This window comes from Diadema antillarum, unplaced genomic scaffold, assembly GCF_040938485.1.
Source record: "Diadema antillarum isolate AM-2024a unplaced genomic scaffold, OU_Dant_1.0 seq00000347_RagTag, whole genome shotgun sequence".
Lineage (NCBI taxonomy): Eukaryota > Metazoa > Echinodermata > Echinoidea > Diadematoida > Diadematidae > Diadema > Diadema antillarum.
In genome coordinates this window covers 283,570-300,986 of record NW_027271357.1, presented here as the reverse complement: position 1 = coordinate 300,986, position 17,417 = coordinate 283,570, and the positions used below count along the sequence as shown (strand labels likewise).

The 17,417-nt window shown below is 38.5% G+C and overlaps 1 protein-coding gene across 1 annotated transcript; it reads right to left on the bottom strand.

Moving 5' to 3' along the window:
* Positions 1-3,232: 3,232 nt before the first annotated feature.
* On the bottom strand, positions 3,233-16,164 carry LOC139730986 (kynurenine/alpha-aminoadipate aminotransferase, mitochondrial-like). The gene is made up of 12 exons (XM_071641864.1): positions 16,090-16,164; positions 12,528-12,627; positions 11,993-12,061; positions 11,106-11,238; positions 10,008-10,082; positions 9,486-9,598; positions 8,791-8,950; positions 8,240-8,322; positions 6,960-7,056; positions 6,068-6,194; positions 5,037-5,245; positions 3,233-3,307 (listed from the first exon to the last, which is right to left on the bottom strand). The coding sequence occupies exons 1-12, from the start codon at positions 16,154-16,156 to the stop codon at positions 3,233-3,235; spliced, it is 1,308 nt and encodes a 435-aa protein (XP_071497965.1). The 5' UTR covers positions 16,157-16,164.
* Between the last annotated feature and the right edge of the window lie 1,253 nt (positions 16,165-17,417).

Below are 17,417 nucleotides of genomic sequence, written 5' to 3'. Positions count from 1 at the left end.
TTTGTAACATATGGGTAATATTCACCAATGTATATACATCGTATGTAGTTCTTGTTCAAGGATCTTGTACCAGGTAACTGAGTCTATTCTTCTCTTTTCATACCTGCTTTGCCTTATAGCCGAGATGTTGATTTAAACATTCATATTCAAAACCAGAATTAGCAGGTAACATACTGTCCAGCAAGTCAGGATCTGTACGGTACAAGTTTCATTCAACTTTGAATTTTCACTTTGATCCCATCTAGCTCAATATCAGTGACAAGGAGAGACCTCGCCTGTCAAGCCCTAACTGAATCAGTGCAGTACTCAAAGACTTCACACTTTTATGTCTAGCTGTAACTTTCCCAATTGATATCTTGAACAATTTCCCTTCTGATATAAAGTATCTCAAGGCAAGCTGCTAGTCTGTCCCCTCCTTTGGGTAGAATTTTCTTTGTAAGTTGAATTTTTCATCAACTGGATTTTTTTTTCTTGATTAAGAGTGGTGGTCATTTCATGTCAGTCAGTTCCACATTTAATCAGTGCAGCAGTTCTCTTGGTAAACTTCTCCATCTGCACATGTATGACTATTTTTGTGTTGCAATTAAAATGCGACTTTGTCAGTAAATCTCCTTGTTTGTTTCTAAGTCATTTCAAATGAGTGGTCCTGATAAGAACATATTCACTTGAGATTCCATCATGTGTGTTTTGATAATTCTCGGCATTATGGACATTTGTGAAGCATTACACTCAAACAAAGAAATGCAATTCTTGTAGCTGTAGATCATGGTCCACTTAATCAAGCTAAATCTTGTGTTTAATGTGTAAAGATTAACATGGTGAAAGGACGTAACAATGCTGAGTAATACAAGTGGAATACACAATCGACAGATTTAATAACATTGTAGTGCAAGTAGAGCACACAATGAATGAACTTGATAACACTCCATAATGCAAGTAGAATACATGTACAGTGCACTCCTGTTATAACAATCACGGTTATAACGAAATTCTGGTTACAACAAAATAAAATTCCAGGTCACAAAATTATCAGCTTTATTTTTTTTTTTTATTGTTCATTTGTTCGGTTATAACAATATTTTTATATAATGAATGAAAACTGCCGGTCCTGAGGACTTCGTTATAATGGGAGTCCACTGTACACCATGAACAAGGAGGGTGCCCTGTGCACATTCTTTAGTGCTTACCGTAAGAGGGTATGACATTTTGCATGATCTTTCTTTACGATGCTCAATCATTTATTCTCGATTATTGAAGAGCCTAAATTGTAACATACTATGTAGTAATAATATCTGAAAATATGAGAGAAATTATTACACTGTTTGGACTAACAAAAGAGAATGTAAATCCTGCTTTTAACAGACTAGGTAAAGCACATCTGTGGTTGGTGTGTACAATGTGCAAAGCAGACATCAGTTGGAAATTTATTTATTTATTTATTTATTCAAGATTTCATGCGTGTTCACAAAATAGGAATGCATACAAATGTATGCAAGTACATCTCATATAGCCAAGACAGAATATATACATTAAGTATACATTGATAAGAAGCAGTTACAGGATAGTATACAACTCCACTAAGAGAGCTACATTATTCAAGGTAACGAACACGCAAAGGAATTGCAACATAAGCTTAAAGCTTGAAAATCGTTGCAACCCCCGTGCACACAATCTATATATGCTTGCAAATGATTTAAATGATACTTGATAGGAGTTGGGGGGGGGGGGGGGTATTTACAAAGAGAGCATGGGAACATGAGGGGGAAAGAAGAAATGCATGTGTGGTGCCTATTTGTCCTGTCGGACATTGACAAGAGAGAGCAAGAAAAAGTTTAAAGTGTCAAGTCATTATAAGCAAATTATACTGATTAAATTGATTAAATTTCTCATAAATCCCATTCAAATGTTGATTTCAGGGGAAATATATGATCACAACAAGTTTAATAGTTAATAGTATCCAGGAGTTCAGCGTGAAGCTGATAATAGAATATGTTTGATCGACCTTTTGAAAGTAACTATCTTTGTAAATTACGAACATGCTGAGGTAGCGCATTCCAGACATCAGGACCGCTATGTTTGACTGATTTATAGGCTAGTGCAGTACCGGGGTCCACTAAATGTATATCTGATGCTTGTCTCGTGGGATACGAGTGAACTGCACTGTTAAGTTGAAACATTGTCGAAAAAGAGACAGGTAATAGATCTTGCTTAGAACGAAAAATGGAGAGGGCAGTCTGTAGGAAATGTATATCATCTACTTTTAAACATTTTAATTTCAAGAACAATGGGTCTGCATGTTCTAGGAAACCAGACCCTGTACATATGCGAAGTTTAACATTCACATTGTTATATCCATGACGTCATACATTTGTGTACATGAATAGTTAGACAAGGAAACAAGCCAACAAATTCTCTTGAAAAAGGAAAAAAAAAATGAGATATGATCATATGTTTTACCAGCATACAATACTCTTTTACACAGCTGCTGAAGTGGTTACGTGAGCATACGTTGCATAAGATGAAGGGGAAAAGTTTGAATGTAACAAAAGTTAGGAGCATTGACTCAACCATTGATACCCTTCCATCAGTGTTCTTCGCTTTAGGGAGAGATACAACTTTCTTTAAATTAAAAACAAACAAAGAAACTATCAAAAAGAGGCATACTGTTCTTTCACACTGCAGCTGAAATGGATTCGGGAAGGCAAATCTGAGAAAGCTTCAGATTTCAGCCATTCTTGTAGGCCATACTCTTTTTATGATATGCAATATGTAGCAAACACTGGGCTACATTAAACACGTTTGTCTTCCAATTTGGCATATACACCGACATTCAATTGATTGCTACAATGTCAAAGTTTAAATGTTGACTTGTAGCAGGAACACATACTATGATTACACTCCTGGAACAGAATTGCTTGAGCAGACAGTCAACATGCACTGACACACGTCTACACAAACAAAAGCAGTAAACAGAACAAAATAGAATACTTCCCCATGTTTGGTCACCATTATTAAAATGCTTGGAAGTGCTCACCATTTTTATTACATGTATATATGCATGTAATTACTTTGGTAGCAATGGCCATGTAACAATATAGATTTCTACTTTTGTTACTTTATAAAAGTACGTATTGTACTAGCATTTAGTTGCTTGGTCAAATCATCATTCGGCAAGACCCAGTGTCAGGATTGCATCAGAAGGCATGATGGCAGTTTCCTCGGAACGGCATTTTCATGTCTTCACTTGTTTCTCGTCTGCAGCCTCCCTGAGGGCCGTCCTGAGGGCCGTCGCTAGTGCCTTGATGCCCTGCAAAACGACAAAATAATGCCTGGCACAGTCAAATCAATTATTTTTGTGGAAAATCTGTTGATTAGACCAGTGCATGGAAACGTGTGGAGCAATCATACAGCACCCATTACACAAGAGTTATCATCCAGAACTGCCACCATCTTTGCCCGCTAGGATGAAGGTATTGTCAATCGGACATGCACACATAATTTCTAGGGGATGAACCATGAAAATGCTCCCATCCAAGTCGAATTCTACATCTATTATCATTTATTTTGTCACTGAATTCCTTTAGCACTTCTCAGTCCCTCAAGGACAATAATGTTACAAAATGACTTTTTGCTTTACACCGAGTGGTGTTGAGCTACCTGGAACAAGGAACGTGTCTTCTTGTCACCTTTTGATATACTTGATAAGTGATCGAGATGAAGCATTATATGCAGCAGGATTGATCGACAAGAGTATCAGCTGAGAAGTTAGATTAAAAGAGGATCTCCATTTCATATTGACATTAGTTGAATAAGAGAGAGAAAGATTCTCGAAAGTCAGACAAATAATGGATGAGTCATTGAATCTTGACAATTTCTTATGTTGTTGTAAAACAATATCACTGGTCATAATCTACATATCTGTAAATTAGACAAGGTGATGACATTATCGCCTTAAAGGGTGTGTACAGTTCTGGTCGAGGTGAGGATTTAGCTTTTAACGTTTTGCGAGATATTCAGAACCACTCAATGAGATGTCAAAGAGCATGCAATTCTAAGGGGTAGTATCAAAAGCAGGTATGCCTAGTTAAAAAAAAGTTTTATGAGTGAGATTTTCATGACTCGGCATCTCGGCATGCGAATGTGCACGCGAGCGAGGGTGTGGGAGGGTTTTTTTCCCCTGTGGCCTCCCACGGTAGGGAGCTTTTTCAATATTTAGCTCTTAATGGTGGAATCAGGTGCATACTTAAGTGACTATTTTTTACTTATTTTGAAAGACAAAAGGGAAATATACCTTCATTTGCAACTATCACTTTTATCTTTTGAGCTTTGCTCATTATTATAGGCCCAAGTTGCAGACTTGGCCCGATGCGTGAGAAAAATGGGTGCCATGCGTGAGATCGTGAGATGGCCCCTAAATGCTTGAGTCTCAAGCAGAATGCGTGAGACTTGGTAGCTCTGCAAAAGATGTATGAAAATCGGTTCTGAAGTGGCTGAGATATCCAAAAACAAGGTGAAACAAAGAGATCCTAATAAAGTTGAGGCATGTAGTCTTTTATTATTATCACTTTTTTGGATATCTCAGCCTTTTGAAAACGAATTTTTATCAAATAAACGTTGAATCCTTCTTAAAATTACATGCTCTTTCACATTTCATAAGAGGTTTTTCATTATCTCACTTAGGAATGTAAAAAACATGAATCCCCACCTCAACCAGTACTGCACAGCCCCTTTAAGGTAATTTTTCCCAAATAATAAAAAATAGGTGTTTCTGTAACAATGTATGCCTATGAACAGTACCTCGACTGTAGGGCAGTTTGATGCCAAAGATTGAATTTCTTTCGGGAAAGTGAACATGATCTTTGTGTACGCCTTGAATTCAAGAGAAACTCGGCAAGCAGTTACAGAGCATCGCATTAGCTTATTTTAATAAATGCATTTGTGCCTCGTGTTACTTTCTTGAAAGTGGAAAGCAATCAGATAAGGCTTCATGGTTTTCTCTTTTTTGAAAGATTTGAAGAATGATGGTAGATGCTTACCTCATCTAACTTGTCTTCCGTACACGGGGTGAAGGCAAGCCGGAGGTATGGGCAAGGGGCTTGGTGATCGTGGGCAAAGATACTCCCTGGTGTCATCATGAATCTGTTCTTTATGGCGTGGTCGGTGAGGAATTTCTCCCCGTCGTCGATGACGGTGGCCTTAATCCAAAGAAACATGCCGGCCTGAGGCACCGTCCAGGTCGCCAAACCTTCGAATCACAAGTAGGATTACATCCCTTAAAGGCACTTCAGAACATTTCGTGCTCTGGTGTAGTTCACATAAATACGGCACATCTTTTGTTTTAAAATGGCCAATTAACTGGGGCCGTGTAGAGGTATGACCGTGGTTTTACGTGAAGGGGTGATTTGAATCTTTTGCTTCCTCGATCAAGCGTGATATAAGTCTTACTAGACATCTTCAACCACAGGGCTACCGTTTTCAATCATCGATGATACTTTGTCTTTTTCAGTGTGAGTTCAGTATCCATTCTGCAAATAATCTTGAAATGATGAATTCTATGGCAGGTCAAGATAGCTATTTGTTCACAACAAATTTATAATGAATAATGAGTGATAATGAGTGCAGCAATGGATATAGTAAGTGTTAAAGATTTCGTTGATGACAATGCTTACAATCCTACTACTGTACACTCCGAATGATGACCATGAATGCTGTAATAGACCAGCAGCATGACCATGGACCCTCAACTGTCAGGTCCCTGGTCCGAGTCGGCTGGCAGCAGTGATCTCAAGGCAAGCACTTTTAATATCCTCATTGCTTCGTCCTTCAGAAGGGACTGAAAGCTGTTAGTCCCGTTGCTCCTGAGTAGTCTCGTGTGAAGTGACCATGTTGAATAAATCCAAACAATCAGACAGGCAACTGTCATCATGATTATACTTGTATTGATGATAACAATGGTGATGAAAAAGTGAGGTATTTTGTTCAAAGCATTTATTTTCTCCTTCTAACACAGAATGATATAATCAACACTAAGAGTGATAAAAACTGACAGAGTACAAGTTTCTTATACCCTTGAGATGTTTTTCTGCACTCTGTTGAGCGAAGTCCCGTCTCTTCCAGTAGAAATCCCTTTGATCGTTGGCATTCCGGAGGAATTCTTCCATCCCCCACTGTCTCAAGAGTTTGTTCAGAGTTACCTTTAGGAGACGAGATACGATCGCAGCCTATTGTGACGCCATGTATTAACAGTCATGTTTCTTGGTGAACAGTATCTTCGGGAAAGTTACGTAATTTTGGAATGAGGCTGAGAAGGTACAACATATAGCAACAACTACCAACCCTCGAGAAAATTGAGGTATTATAGGAGTGACTGATATACAACAACTAAAAAATTATCATTTTAGATAATTTTTTAACTTGGAGTCAAAAGGGGCCTGAGCTTTCGATCCTACCAGAATCTTCGTCAGAGGCAAAATGACCAAAATGACCGTCATTTTACTCCATTGGCTCGCCTTTATTGGATAAGCAGTTTTCAGCAGCTATTTTTGCTAATTTTGTAAGTTTTTAACTCAAGTAACTCAAGCAAAAAGAAATGTCAGGACAAGACTTTAAAAGCAACGAATTGAAGGGGATGGCTAGTAACTGATCAGTGGGAATCAGTGGGAATGCTGGGGGATGATTGTTCCAATCGTTGTGGGATTCATTTAAGAGTACATTATATATCTATTGTTGTGTGAAAATTATTTGCTTCAGAATGATCTCATATTCAAGTAATGTGCAGTTTAATGTTTCCAGGTTAGCATGCCTGTACAGTAACGGGGCGATTGTTAACGGGCCGTTAACGATCGCCCGTTGCTTTCTCCTCCTCCTCCTCCTCCTCCTCCTGCACCCCCTCTTTTCGACCTTGTTGGGAGATGTAAGTCGTAATAAATTCTCCAACACAACTCTCTAAATTATCACACCTGTGTTAAAACGCTGGCATGTTGCATCATATACTGCAGCTCAAACAACATCTTTGTCACCAGAGCATTCGGTCCACTGAGCCAGCCTGCGCGAAAACTGAAGAGATTAAGTATCATGAAATTGGTTCATGTATCAGGTAAAATCTTCAATTGAAAAAGTTACGGGTTCTCATTGCTGGGATATATCTGACTCCTAAGAAAGAATTCCCGAGTTCGGCTTGGGATAAGGTAAAAGGATATCACAAGATGTCCCTGAGGCATTTGAGACGGTTAGGGAGTAGGGCCAACATGTATTTCGAGATGCTATGTAGGCTGACAATGACGGCATAGGTCTGAAGACAGATCAGTGCGTATGCATAATCATTTCATTACTATCACTTCTGTTACTCACTACATAGTATTACTACATTTACTGTCTTACGTTACATTAACAGCTACTACTATACGATAATATACTCCTATCAGCTCATCATGCAACCATAGTCCTCATTCAGGTTACGATTGAGCTTTACGCTTTATTTAAGCTTTCATCACGACTGCTGACAGTGTTACGGTATCGAATAGGATATTACAGTCAGTTGGTAATGTCGCAAGTTCATGCTGAGTGTTATTTTCAAATCCTTTTATTTCAAAGGCTGCAAAAGTTGAAATTAATATGTTTGTTTAACGCTGATCAATGCTAATCCAGCGCATATGGATAAATCAGAAAGATATTGGTGTTGCAATATGTATAATATGCCCTGCAAACATTTTGTTGGTATAAATACGGATAATGACATTTCGTTGCACGAATTCAGCTCCACAATATCATCCCAAACCTACACTACAGTAGACCACTAACCATTCACAGGGAATATTTCACACTGGACAACCACTTTAACCGCAACGGGTGTAGTTTTAGTATTAATCAGTGGGGTGCACCAGTAGAGGATGAAATATGGGAGGATATGAACACGAGCACTGCATAAATCACCTCCTTTGACACGGGGAAAGTAAATCTGCTTTAACAGGGGCGGATCCAGGAATTCCGTAAAGAAGGGGCGCACGCACCCCTCCCCATTTTTTTCTTTTTATTTTTTTTTTCAACAAAAAATAAAGGGGGAGGGGCATGCGCCGGTTGCGGTCCTCCCTGGATCCGTCACTGTTTAATGCCTATAAGAATTGCTAGCTTTAAGATTTCTTCACAAACACCCAACCAACTACATCTCTTAAATTAAGTGAATGACTGGCAATACATTTAGTACAACATTATTATATCATGCAGTATTAAATCGTCTTACCCTGGTCCCATGAACTTTGAAAACGTGTCGCATCTCACGACTCTTCCGTCCGTATCCATGGAGAGTAAAGACGGAATGCGAGACTTTGGGGAATATAGTGATGTAAAGAAAATAAAGAGTAAGAAAGATGATTTTTACTCCATTGTATCAATAGTTTGACTCTGTTCCTGATTAACGATAAATACTAAAATGAGATTACTAAAATGACCAGTTACAGAACACTGATACGATGATTCCCTTCATTCCTTCAAATCATTATGACATAATCATCCCGAAACTAAATTTAAGTTAGTAAGTCTTATTGCTTTTGCTACCAAGAAAGTGGTGCATGGTTGAAAATTTCATGTAACAAGAACTTGTGCGAAACCTTGGGTATGACAGCAAAATATGTCTCTAATTCAGATTTACGAATTGCTGGGCGAGTGAAAATCCCTTGTCTATATCAGAAAAGATGTTCAATTGAAGAAGACAATGCTCGAGTGTTTGTACAATTAATTGTCTAGTCAGTTTCGCTTTTTTATCCGTTTCTTTTTGTATACTTTTGTGTTTACCTCACTGAACTGTAGGAAGTAATAGGCATCGTCCTCTATGATAATAAGGTTGTATTTTCTCGCCAAGGCGTAGATTTTGTGTCGTTTTTCCAGAGACGTCGTTTCCCCGGTCGGGTTTCCTCCGTTTGGGACAATGGTAAGTACCTTGGGCCGCTTGTCCCTTTCAGACGACAAAAGACCCCATGAGAAAACAAAGAATAGAGAACAGCATTATCATCATCCACTGTGAATGGACAAATTACGGGATTGAAGACAGATAATGATTGAGTATCAATCCTATCCTAATGAGGATATTGTATAGACCATCTACTCCGATGATTGAAGACATTGTTAACGGATATGTTGCCTTTGTGTCATTTTCATTTCATTTCTCACTTGTTCACATTACTACTTCCAGTGTCTATCTATGGTACGTACTCATATCGGTGGCTGAACTATATTGGCTTCCACTCGTATCCAATCAAAGTGTAAAACTTTAGCAATATATCTAGTGATATTTATTGTTTTCGATCAACTTCCACATATTCATTCTCTCGCCGAAATTCAAAATAATGTATATTCATAACTTTGTTTTTTTTCTCTAACTTTCGCTGAGTAGTTTTCGTATATTCCTGCATACATTGAATCCACATATCTCTTCGTTTTTTATTCCATGTAAAGGATTACATTACTGCGTCCCTTTGACTGTTAGCTACCAGTTTTCTTTATCTTCTGGATTCCAGCGAGAGAGAGTTTCTTCCAGATGCTCGATACTCGGTCCGTCACTCTCCACCCGGTACGACAAAAAGTCAACATTCATGAGCTTCAGCTGTAATGATTGAAATCATACAGTAAATGGTTGAGTCAACTGGATCGAACTTCACACATAAACACATGAATACACACGCATACCTGTACATACACACTCACCCATCCCCCCCCCACCCCCACATGTAGGCCCTATACACAATTATCCATATCTGACAATGCCACAAAAAGGGAAGTGTTTATGCCGTACAGAAGCGCACGCAATCACACACACACACACACATATATATATATATATATATATATATATATATATATATACATATATATATAAACATTTCATGTCCTCATCTCCCTTCTATCGCGGAAGAACGTTTTGATTTTCAAAACACCATTATGGAAAAGCATTAACACATGAATACTCTCATTGCCTTATTTTTGTCCCATAAATTTCTGTTCATCTATCTCACCTGTCCCATAAAACTACTGTAGCCATATTCGGGTAGCAAACATTTGTCTCCTTCATTCAACAGGGTAGCCGTAGCCTAAATGAAGAGTGAAAGATAGTAATACATGACAAGAGAAAGTCTAGCAAAAGTTAATGTCGAACATCACACTCCACAGTTTATTATAGTTCAGTATAGCATGCTGACACTAGCCTTTCTACGATCGAATGATGTTATTCAATCATGTATGTGGAAGTCTGAAGTCCACGTACGCTCCTGAGTGTAAGTGAACTTTGTTTGCCTACAGCTGTCTCTTTGAAAAGCAAATAAATGACCTGAGAGTAAACTGAGCCATATTTCGTTTATACTTGAAGTATAGTCATGTGAGAGTACCTAACTCTGGAAAATACTGCCCCGAACAGGAGATAATAGTGATAACATAATGATTATGCATGTATAGGTCTATACACGTTTCGACTTTTCAGTATGATTTTCGATAGGCAAGACACCGTTTGAGAGATATACGCAAACATAGGTAATTCTCCTAAAAAAGACTTTATAACAATAGTGAGGAAATACAAACTTCCGTTGAGAGTCTAGTGTCGGTTCTCCTGTTGTGATAAAACAGTGATTTATTTCCAGATTGAGTGACACTAAAAATGGCTTTGTCCGTTCAAAAAGGCCCCCTAAAAGTCTGTTTTCTCTCTCTCTGTCTCTCCCAAACGATAACGCTTGTCTATACTCCTATACCCCTATATCAGCGCTTGATGGATTTGAAGGTTGGAGTGTTTTGAAGGAATTCTCTCTGACGAATTAAAAGTTAGAGAAACAGAGGAAGCACTGACACTTTTTTTTTAAAGAAAAGTTATTGATAATCGGCGTATAACTAAAAGAGCACCGTTAACAACTATATCATCAATGGTCGCGTGATCATTTTCAGTTTACTGTACATTCATTTCACATGCTCAAGAAACAAGAAACCAATCACACTAACATCTGAGCAGTTTATTTCGCAGAGTAATGTACAATTTATGTTCACTTCGGTGTTTTAATGCTTTTATAACATCTTCTTGCAAATGTTTTCAGCTCGTCCATAGTTTAAAAACGATGACGATTACTCACAATGCCCAAAGCATGCAGATTCCCTCCAGTTACTATAACACGCAGGGCCTTTTCTTCGTTGGGGTCACCAAAATTTGGCGGATTATGAAGCTTCACTGTGACGTCAGTCAGGAATTCACGAAGGGGAACTATTCTGTGTTGGAAAATGTAGGTGAAAGGAATGAACCTAAATACTACGTATGATATATGTACTTAGATGTGATCGGCTCAGAGAGAAAAGACATTCAAATGAGAAGTGTATATATGATTTTTTTTTAATCCTGCTTTGAATGGGATTGAAGGAAAGTTGGACTACTGATATGTCGTGAAGTTGTTTGGTAGATTATCATGCATACTGTCTAATACAAAGACAAAGTCGATATAGGTTGTCTACTGTATAGAATGATGGAGCAGTATCGCAAAGCCTCACAATATTATAACCGTGCATGCTATACAGAAAAAAAAAGCATACTAACCTTCCTACAACATATAGGTTAGAAATGTTGCCACATATCTGTGGATAACTCATATCTATAAACATTGCTTGTAAAAAATAATGGACATTTTTGTGAGCATGCCAAATTAATACAAAATTGTAATCTATTGTTGCCTCGAACCACATACACCTTATTGAAACTATTTCATCTGAAAGTGATAAGCGACAGAAAATTTTCACTGCTTGCTCTGATTTCAATATTATCTTTAAAACTATGAATATATAAAATATATTCCCATTCCTCAGATTTAACTAAATGATTAAACAACAGAAATACATATAGGGCTATATGTCAGTATTTTGTAAATATCTTAAGTTATGATGAACCGAGTTTCAAGACAGTGATGGAGGGCATTGCTCATTTTGACTGTTCTCTTTAGTCGATCTTTGTAGCCGAGTAGAGCTCCCTCACCCGTCAGAATTATTGTACTGCTGGGCGATTCTCATGTCTTCCTTGTCAAGCTCGAGGGAGGAGCCATCTCTACAATGTGATACAAAATAATCATTCACAAAGTGTTAGGAAACACAGTAATTGTTCTATTTTTATTCTACTGCATTTGTCTTACAATAGCATGACGTCAGAACTTTTTCAGTCTGCTGACTAAGTGTTGTTTTTTTCCCCTATTACATTTGATTTTGTTTGAATAATTGTGTCCATTTTAGTGACATACATTGTTATCATTACCATTTATTCGACAAGTTTCAAACCCAAGATTGTTAGTTAACAGCCTAGCTATTCCACTGCACAATGGTTGTTCTCTCACATTAGGCCGGTTATTAATGATATTGTTCATTATAGATTCCCACAAAAGTTTAATCGCATTTTCATACTAAGGGGTGTCAGTTGTGACAATGTTTCTGTTGTCGTTTTTGTTGTTTTTTTCACTCAAGCAATGTTTCGTCAGGAGATATGGCAAGGGGATCTATCCAATGAGAAAAACACCTACCTCAGTTCAAATTTGGCTCCAACAAAGTGCGATCTCTCATCAGAGGTGTATCCCGGCGCCATGTTTACCAGTGGTGTAGTGGAGTCCCTCACCATTTTGGCTGAATTGTTTGAGGCAGCGCAGTATCGTGAGAAGAGAAGATTAATATCATGGTCGTGATTATGTCATGAAAAGCCTGGTTCAAGAGAGTAGCTACACGGACTTGAGTATTGATAGAGATAATTATTGATGCCATCATTGGCTTTTGGAATATTTTTAGTCACTTTTTTCAAGCTTGATACCGTCAGATTATTAGATATTATTTAGGCCTAAAAAAAGCAGACAGAGAGGTTACCCTTCATACTCAGATATACACACCAGTAAAGGGTCAGAACACCCTTTTGACAGTATAAAAATCATGTAGTCTTTAATTCTTATCGTCATCTAAAATCTATGCTGTAACATTATGTGAAGGGCTGTTTTAAATCGAAAAGAACAACAAGGGAAACACAAAATGATGAATCGCCCGCATTTCGCAATTTGGGATTATAAAGTTTTTCTACGTAACTTCATTGACCTTTTGACATTTGACCTTGTCCGATTTATCTAATATTCGAACATGACCGGCATCATACATAGGTGATGTACCCTGTGGGGAGAGATTTGTGGTTATAACTCAAACCTGTGGAAAGCTTTTTACACCACAAGATTATACGGCACTTAAATCAGGAATAGTTCATTGATATTTTGACCTGCCCTGATCTTGGCAGCTTCACCTATATTCGGTTTTGTGTGTGTGTGTGTGTGTGTGTGTGTGTGTGTGTGTGTGTGTGTGTATGTGTGTTAAAAAAACCGAAGCCATCCAATTCAGTACGTTTTGAGTATGATAGGTCCCAACGTAATGGTGGGCATGCAGGACACGCGAAAACATTGTGTTTCAGACGGACAAGCCTCTTAGGGGTCTTCACCATTTTGATACAACATAATTAGCAGTCATAGATTCTTTACGGAGTTTCAGCGAGAATTACGAAGTAAGACTTATCAGACTTGATGCATCGGGGGTAAACCCGTAGAACTTTGTCCTATTTATATTATGAGAGGGATAAAAAATTCTGCTTCACTCTTATAGGATGCTTAATCTTATACTCCAGTTAATACAGTCATATCAATACTTCGGCTTTTCCAGTGTTTTGTGTTTGGACTTGTTTATTTTGTTAATTCTATACTTCATTATGAAAGGAAAAATATGTCAAATATTTGAAAAAAAACCCTCTCCGTCCAAGATCCCCCGCCCACCCACCCACACCCACACCCACACACACACACACGTTTAGCATTCCGGGTATGGTTCGTGCGTTCATCCATTCCTTTGCGGCAAAAAGACTCATCAGATTTTCTGCCCATTTCCCTCATGCATCAGTAAGTTCATCTATTTTTATTGTATTTTTCGATTGTCCCAGGTCTTTGGAGCGTGATGCGAGTACTCGTTTCAAGTTCGTCTTTTGTCGACCAGTTTTAAACAGTGTAATTCAATTCCGTGCTATGTCACCGGCTTTCGTCAATTGCAATTCAAATTCGTCGGTCACAGCAGCAGGCAGCAATCAAGTTCGTCTATTTGTATTCAATTTTGTCAGTTTCACTCAAAATCGTCTTCCAAAATATATATAACGTTGTAATAATATTGCCGAAATCGTTTTATGTATACTCATTATCACATTTAACGTCACTTATTATAATCAGTAAATCAATTTCCTTTCACAACGCTAACTCATGTAGGCCTACTTACACCTAATTTAAATACGTTCATGTGGCATTATTATCATCATCATCATTTCATTATTATTATTACTATTATTATTATTAATACCATTATCATTACTATCATTATTGCTAGTATTATTATTAATACCATTATTACTATTATTACTATCATTATTATTCTTTCGTTAAATATCTATACAAGGTGGCCCCGTCAGTAATCGAGTAGTACTGTTTGTACCTCATATAATGATGGTACTAAAGCACAGCGCTCATAGCAAAGAAATGTGCCTGCTTCATACTCATATTCTCATATTAAATAAAGTAACGGGCTTTGATTTTTGTTGGTCGAATAAAAAGTCTTCATAAACATGAATTGTGTCACCTCAGATACAGAACATGGTTGAAAATGATTACAGATCTGGTTTACCCTCCATTTAAAGGCCCACATAAAATACTTGACAATTGATTTAAATGATGAAAATGTGAATCTGTTTGAAAACGACGAACTTGATCCTGGTAGTCCTAACTCGCTAGCGTGGGTATCTCATTGGGTTGGGGACTGTGGCGACCTGATGGCGATTTACTGAGTCTTGCTGGAGCCTATAGCCGGGTCTCCGGAGAGTCGTGAGAGAATCGAATATGTTCGCTTTTTCGGAGACTTTAATTCTCCAGTCTCCACCTTGTCTCGGAGATGTCTCCGCGACGTTTTCGCGTCGGTCGTGGACACATCGCAGAGTCATTGTCGGGAGTTGCATGCAGCCAACTTTCCTCGGCCGTGAAACAGACGACTTTCAATGAGAGAAGGTTGACAAATTTGAATGCTGGTTTGTTTGCTGTTTGTTTGTTTGTTTGTTTGTTTGTTTGTTTGTTTGTTTGTTTTTTGGGGGGTTACATTTTATCGACAACAAAAAAAAACAAAAAAAAAAACAACCGGACATGAACGGATGTGAAATGGCAATGTGTTATCAAACCTGGAATTTGAACGCAGTGATACCCCTATTCCACAAAATTTTTTTCTCATCGGTCACTCGTCGGAAGAAATGTTCGGTACTTCCGGCCACCGCCACCAATATAGAAGTGTATTGGATCGCAATCTGATGTATCCGACTTGTGTTGGTTGACTATCAGGCCATTCTCTCGATGAGGCAAGATATCGTCCGATGAGGATCATGCGCAACGTGTCTGGCATTAACTTGATGTAGACCAACACAAGTCAAATCAATTCATCAGACTGCAAGCCGATAAACGTCGGTTGGTGGTCGGAAGCACCAAACAGATGATCGAGTGTCCAATGAGAAAAATCTCTGTTGAATGTGGGGACATAAGCTTTAACATATTTGATATAAGCTATGATTGAAATTGCATACTGATGAAATTAAATGAACGTTTGAATTATTGTCAGTGATCAGGTAATGACGTCTTTCGTATATCCGGTATAAAACACACGACGTCTCCATCCCCTACACACACACACACACACACACACACACACACACACACCTGTTCATGGCTGTGACTATAGAAAGTATACGTTTCACCATTTCTCTTGTTTTCTGTTTTGTATAAAAGGACAATGAATGATTGCCACGAAATAAGAATGCCAATCAATGTTCTCATTTATAGGCAACGTGGTATACGTGAGTACAGCCTGTATAATCAAAGTGGTACACACAGGTATGGATGTGTATAAACCCAGGTTATACCACACTATCTCGCTGATTCATTCCGGTGCAATGTTTGCAAGCAACCTTTGTGTTGAGCTATGGAGTCCGGTCACCTTGCCATGCAACAATCACTACAATACCACCATTTCTTGGCTTACCGTAACGCCGTATTGGCGAAGGACGAGATAGCTTAGCACGACGAGAGAAAAACTCCGTGTAATCCATCGCGGCCTGCAAGTGATTGGTAATCGTTGTGGGAACGAACAAGTGTGACTGTCTCCAAACAATTTACGCATGTATTACGAAGTGCTGTTTAGACACCAGCCTGCATTGCTAATGTATACAGCTAGAATTCATCAGTTCAAAGGCTAAGCTCTCCCGGCATGTGAGAGTTATCTTGTTCGATCCGGATGAATGTACTCTTTGAGAAAACAGCAAAGATCAAAGGAAGGATGCCATGATGGTCCAGTGTTCACAAACCCTATATCCTCCACATACCGAAGTTCACTCACACGCGCAAACGGTGCCCTTTGAGCTGTGGGACAGAGTTGCAAGCACTCTTGACTGCATCTCGACCCTAATAGATCCAGGCCCCTGGGGGAACTGCACCCTTGAGTTTTTGGAGCAGGGGGGCATTATATTACACCCCTGTGAAAAGTTTTGGGGTGCGGAAGCACCTTCAACTTATGCGTGTCCATGTATTATACTGTAATTGACTATACACTGTAGTATTGCAATATGTGTTCATCATGCAATACATGTACACGCGGTCTATGAAAACAAGACAAAACAAACATACAGAGAGTTGTCATGTCAGATCAGGGGGCGTCTCATCACCTCCTTGCGGATAAAATAGCAAGGAGAGTCAGTAAGTCTATAAGATGTGTGTGTGAGTGTGTGTGTGTGTATGCCAAATAACCTCTTTGGTGTATGCATTGTGTGTGTACATGCGTATTATTCTTTTTTGTAGTGCGTAGGCCTACTAAATCACAGAATTTCAGTTCTAAAAAATTATGATAAAGAAGTTAAGTTCCCCCGTGCAAGTGGTAAAGGGGGCGCACGCCCCCCCCCCCCCCCGATTTTTTCTTTGTATTTCTATTGTTTTGACAAAAAATAAGGGGGCTCGCGCCCGGTGCGCTCACTGTGGATCCGCCCCTTTTGACTGTGTTGGACGGGTGGTTTTATAGCACTCTAACTCTGAACAGTCTTGTGTGGATTAAGTATAGACAGTGAAAATACGCACATGCTGAACAAAAAATGACATGGTTTTACGATTTAGCCATTCACATTGTGCTGGATATATATTTTTCTCTCTTTTGGATTTAGTATTTTCCACATAATTATATGATGCCACCTAAAATACGCAATAGATCGCTGAGTTTCAATTCTAAAAATTGGAAAGATTCCTCACATGAGAACCTGGATATCCCTCCAAACACCTCCAACGTCAATGGATTTCTTTTTCTTACTTTTTATAGGAAATTTT

Excerpts from the sequence above, each read along its gene's own strand:
- LOC139730986 (XM_071641864.1), bottom strand. The coding sequence starts at position 16,156 with ATGGATTACACGGAGTTTTTCTCTCGTCGTGCTAAGCTATCTCGTCCT. Across the intron at positions 11,239-11,992 it reads CAGTACAATAATTCTGACGG|AATAGTTCCCCTTCGTGAAT; the intron begins GTGAGGGAGCTC and ends TTTCCAACACAG. Across the intron at positions 3,308-5,036 it reads CGGAAGACAAGTTAGATGAG|GGCATCAAGGCACTAGCGAC; the intron begins GTAAGCATCTAC and ends GTCGTTTTGCAG.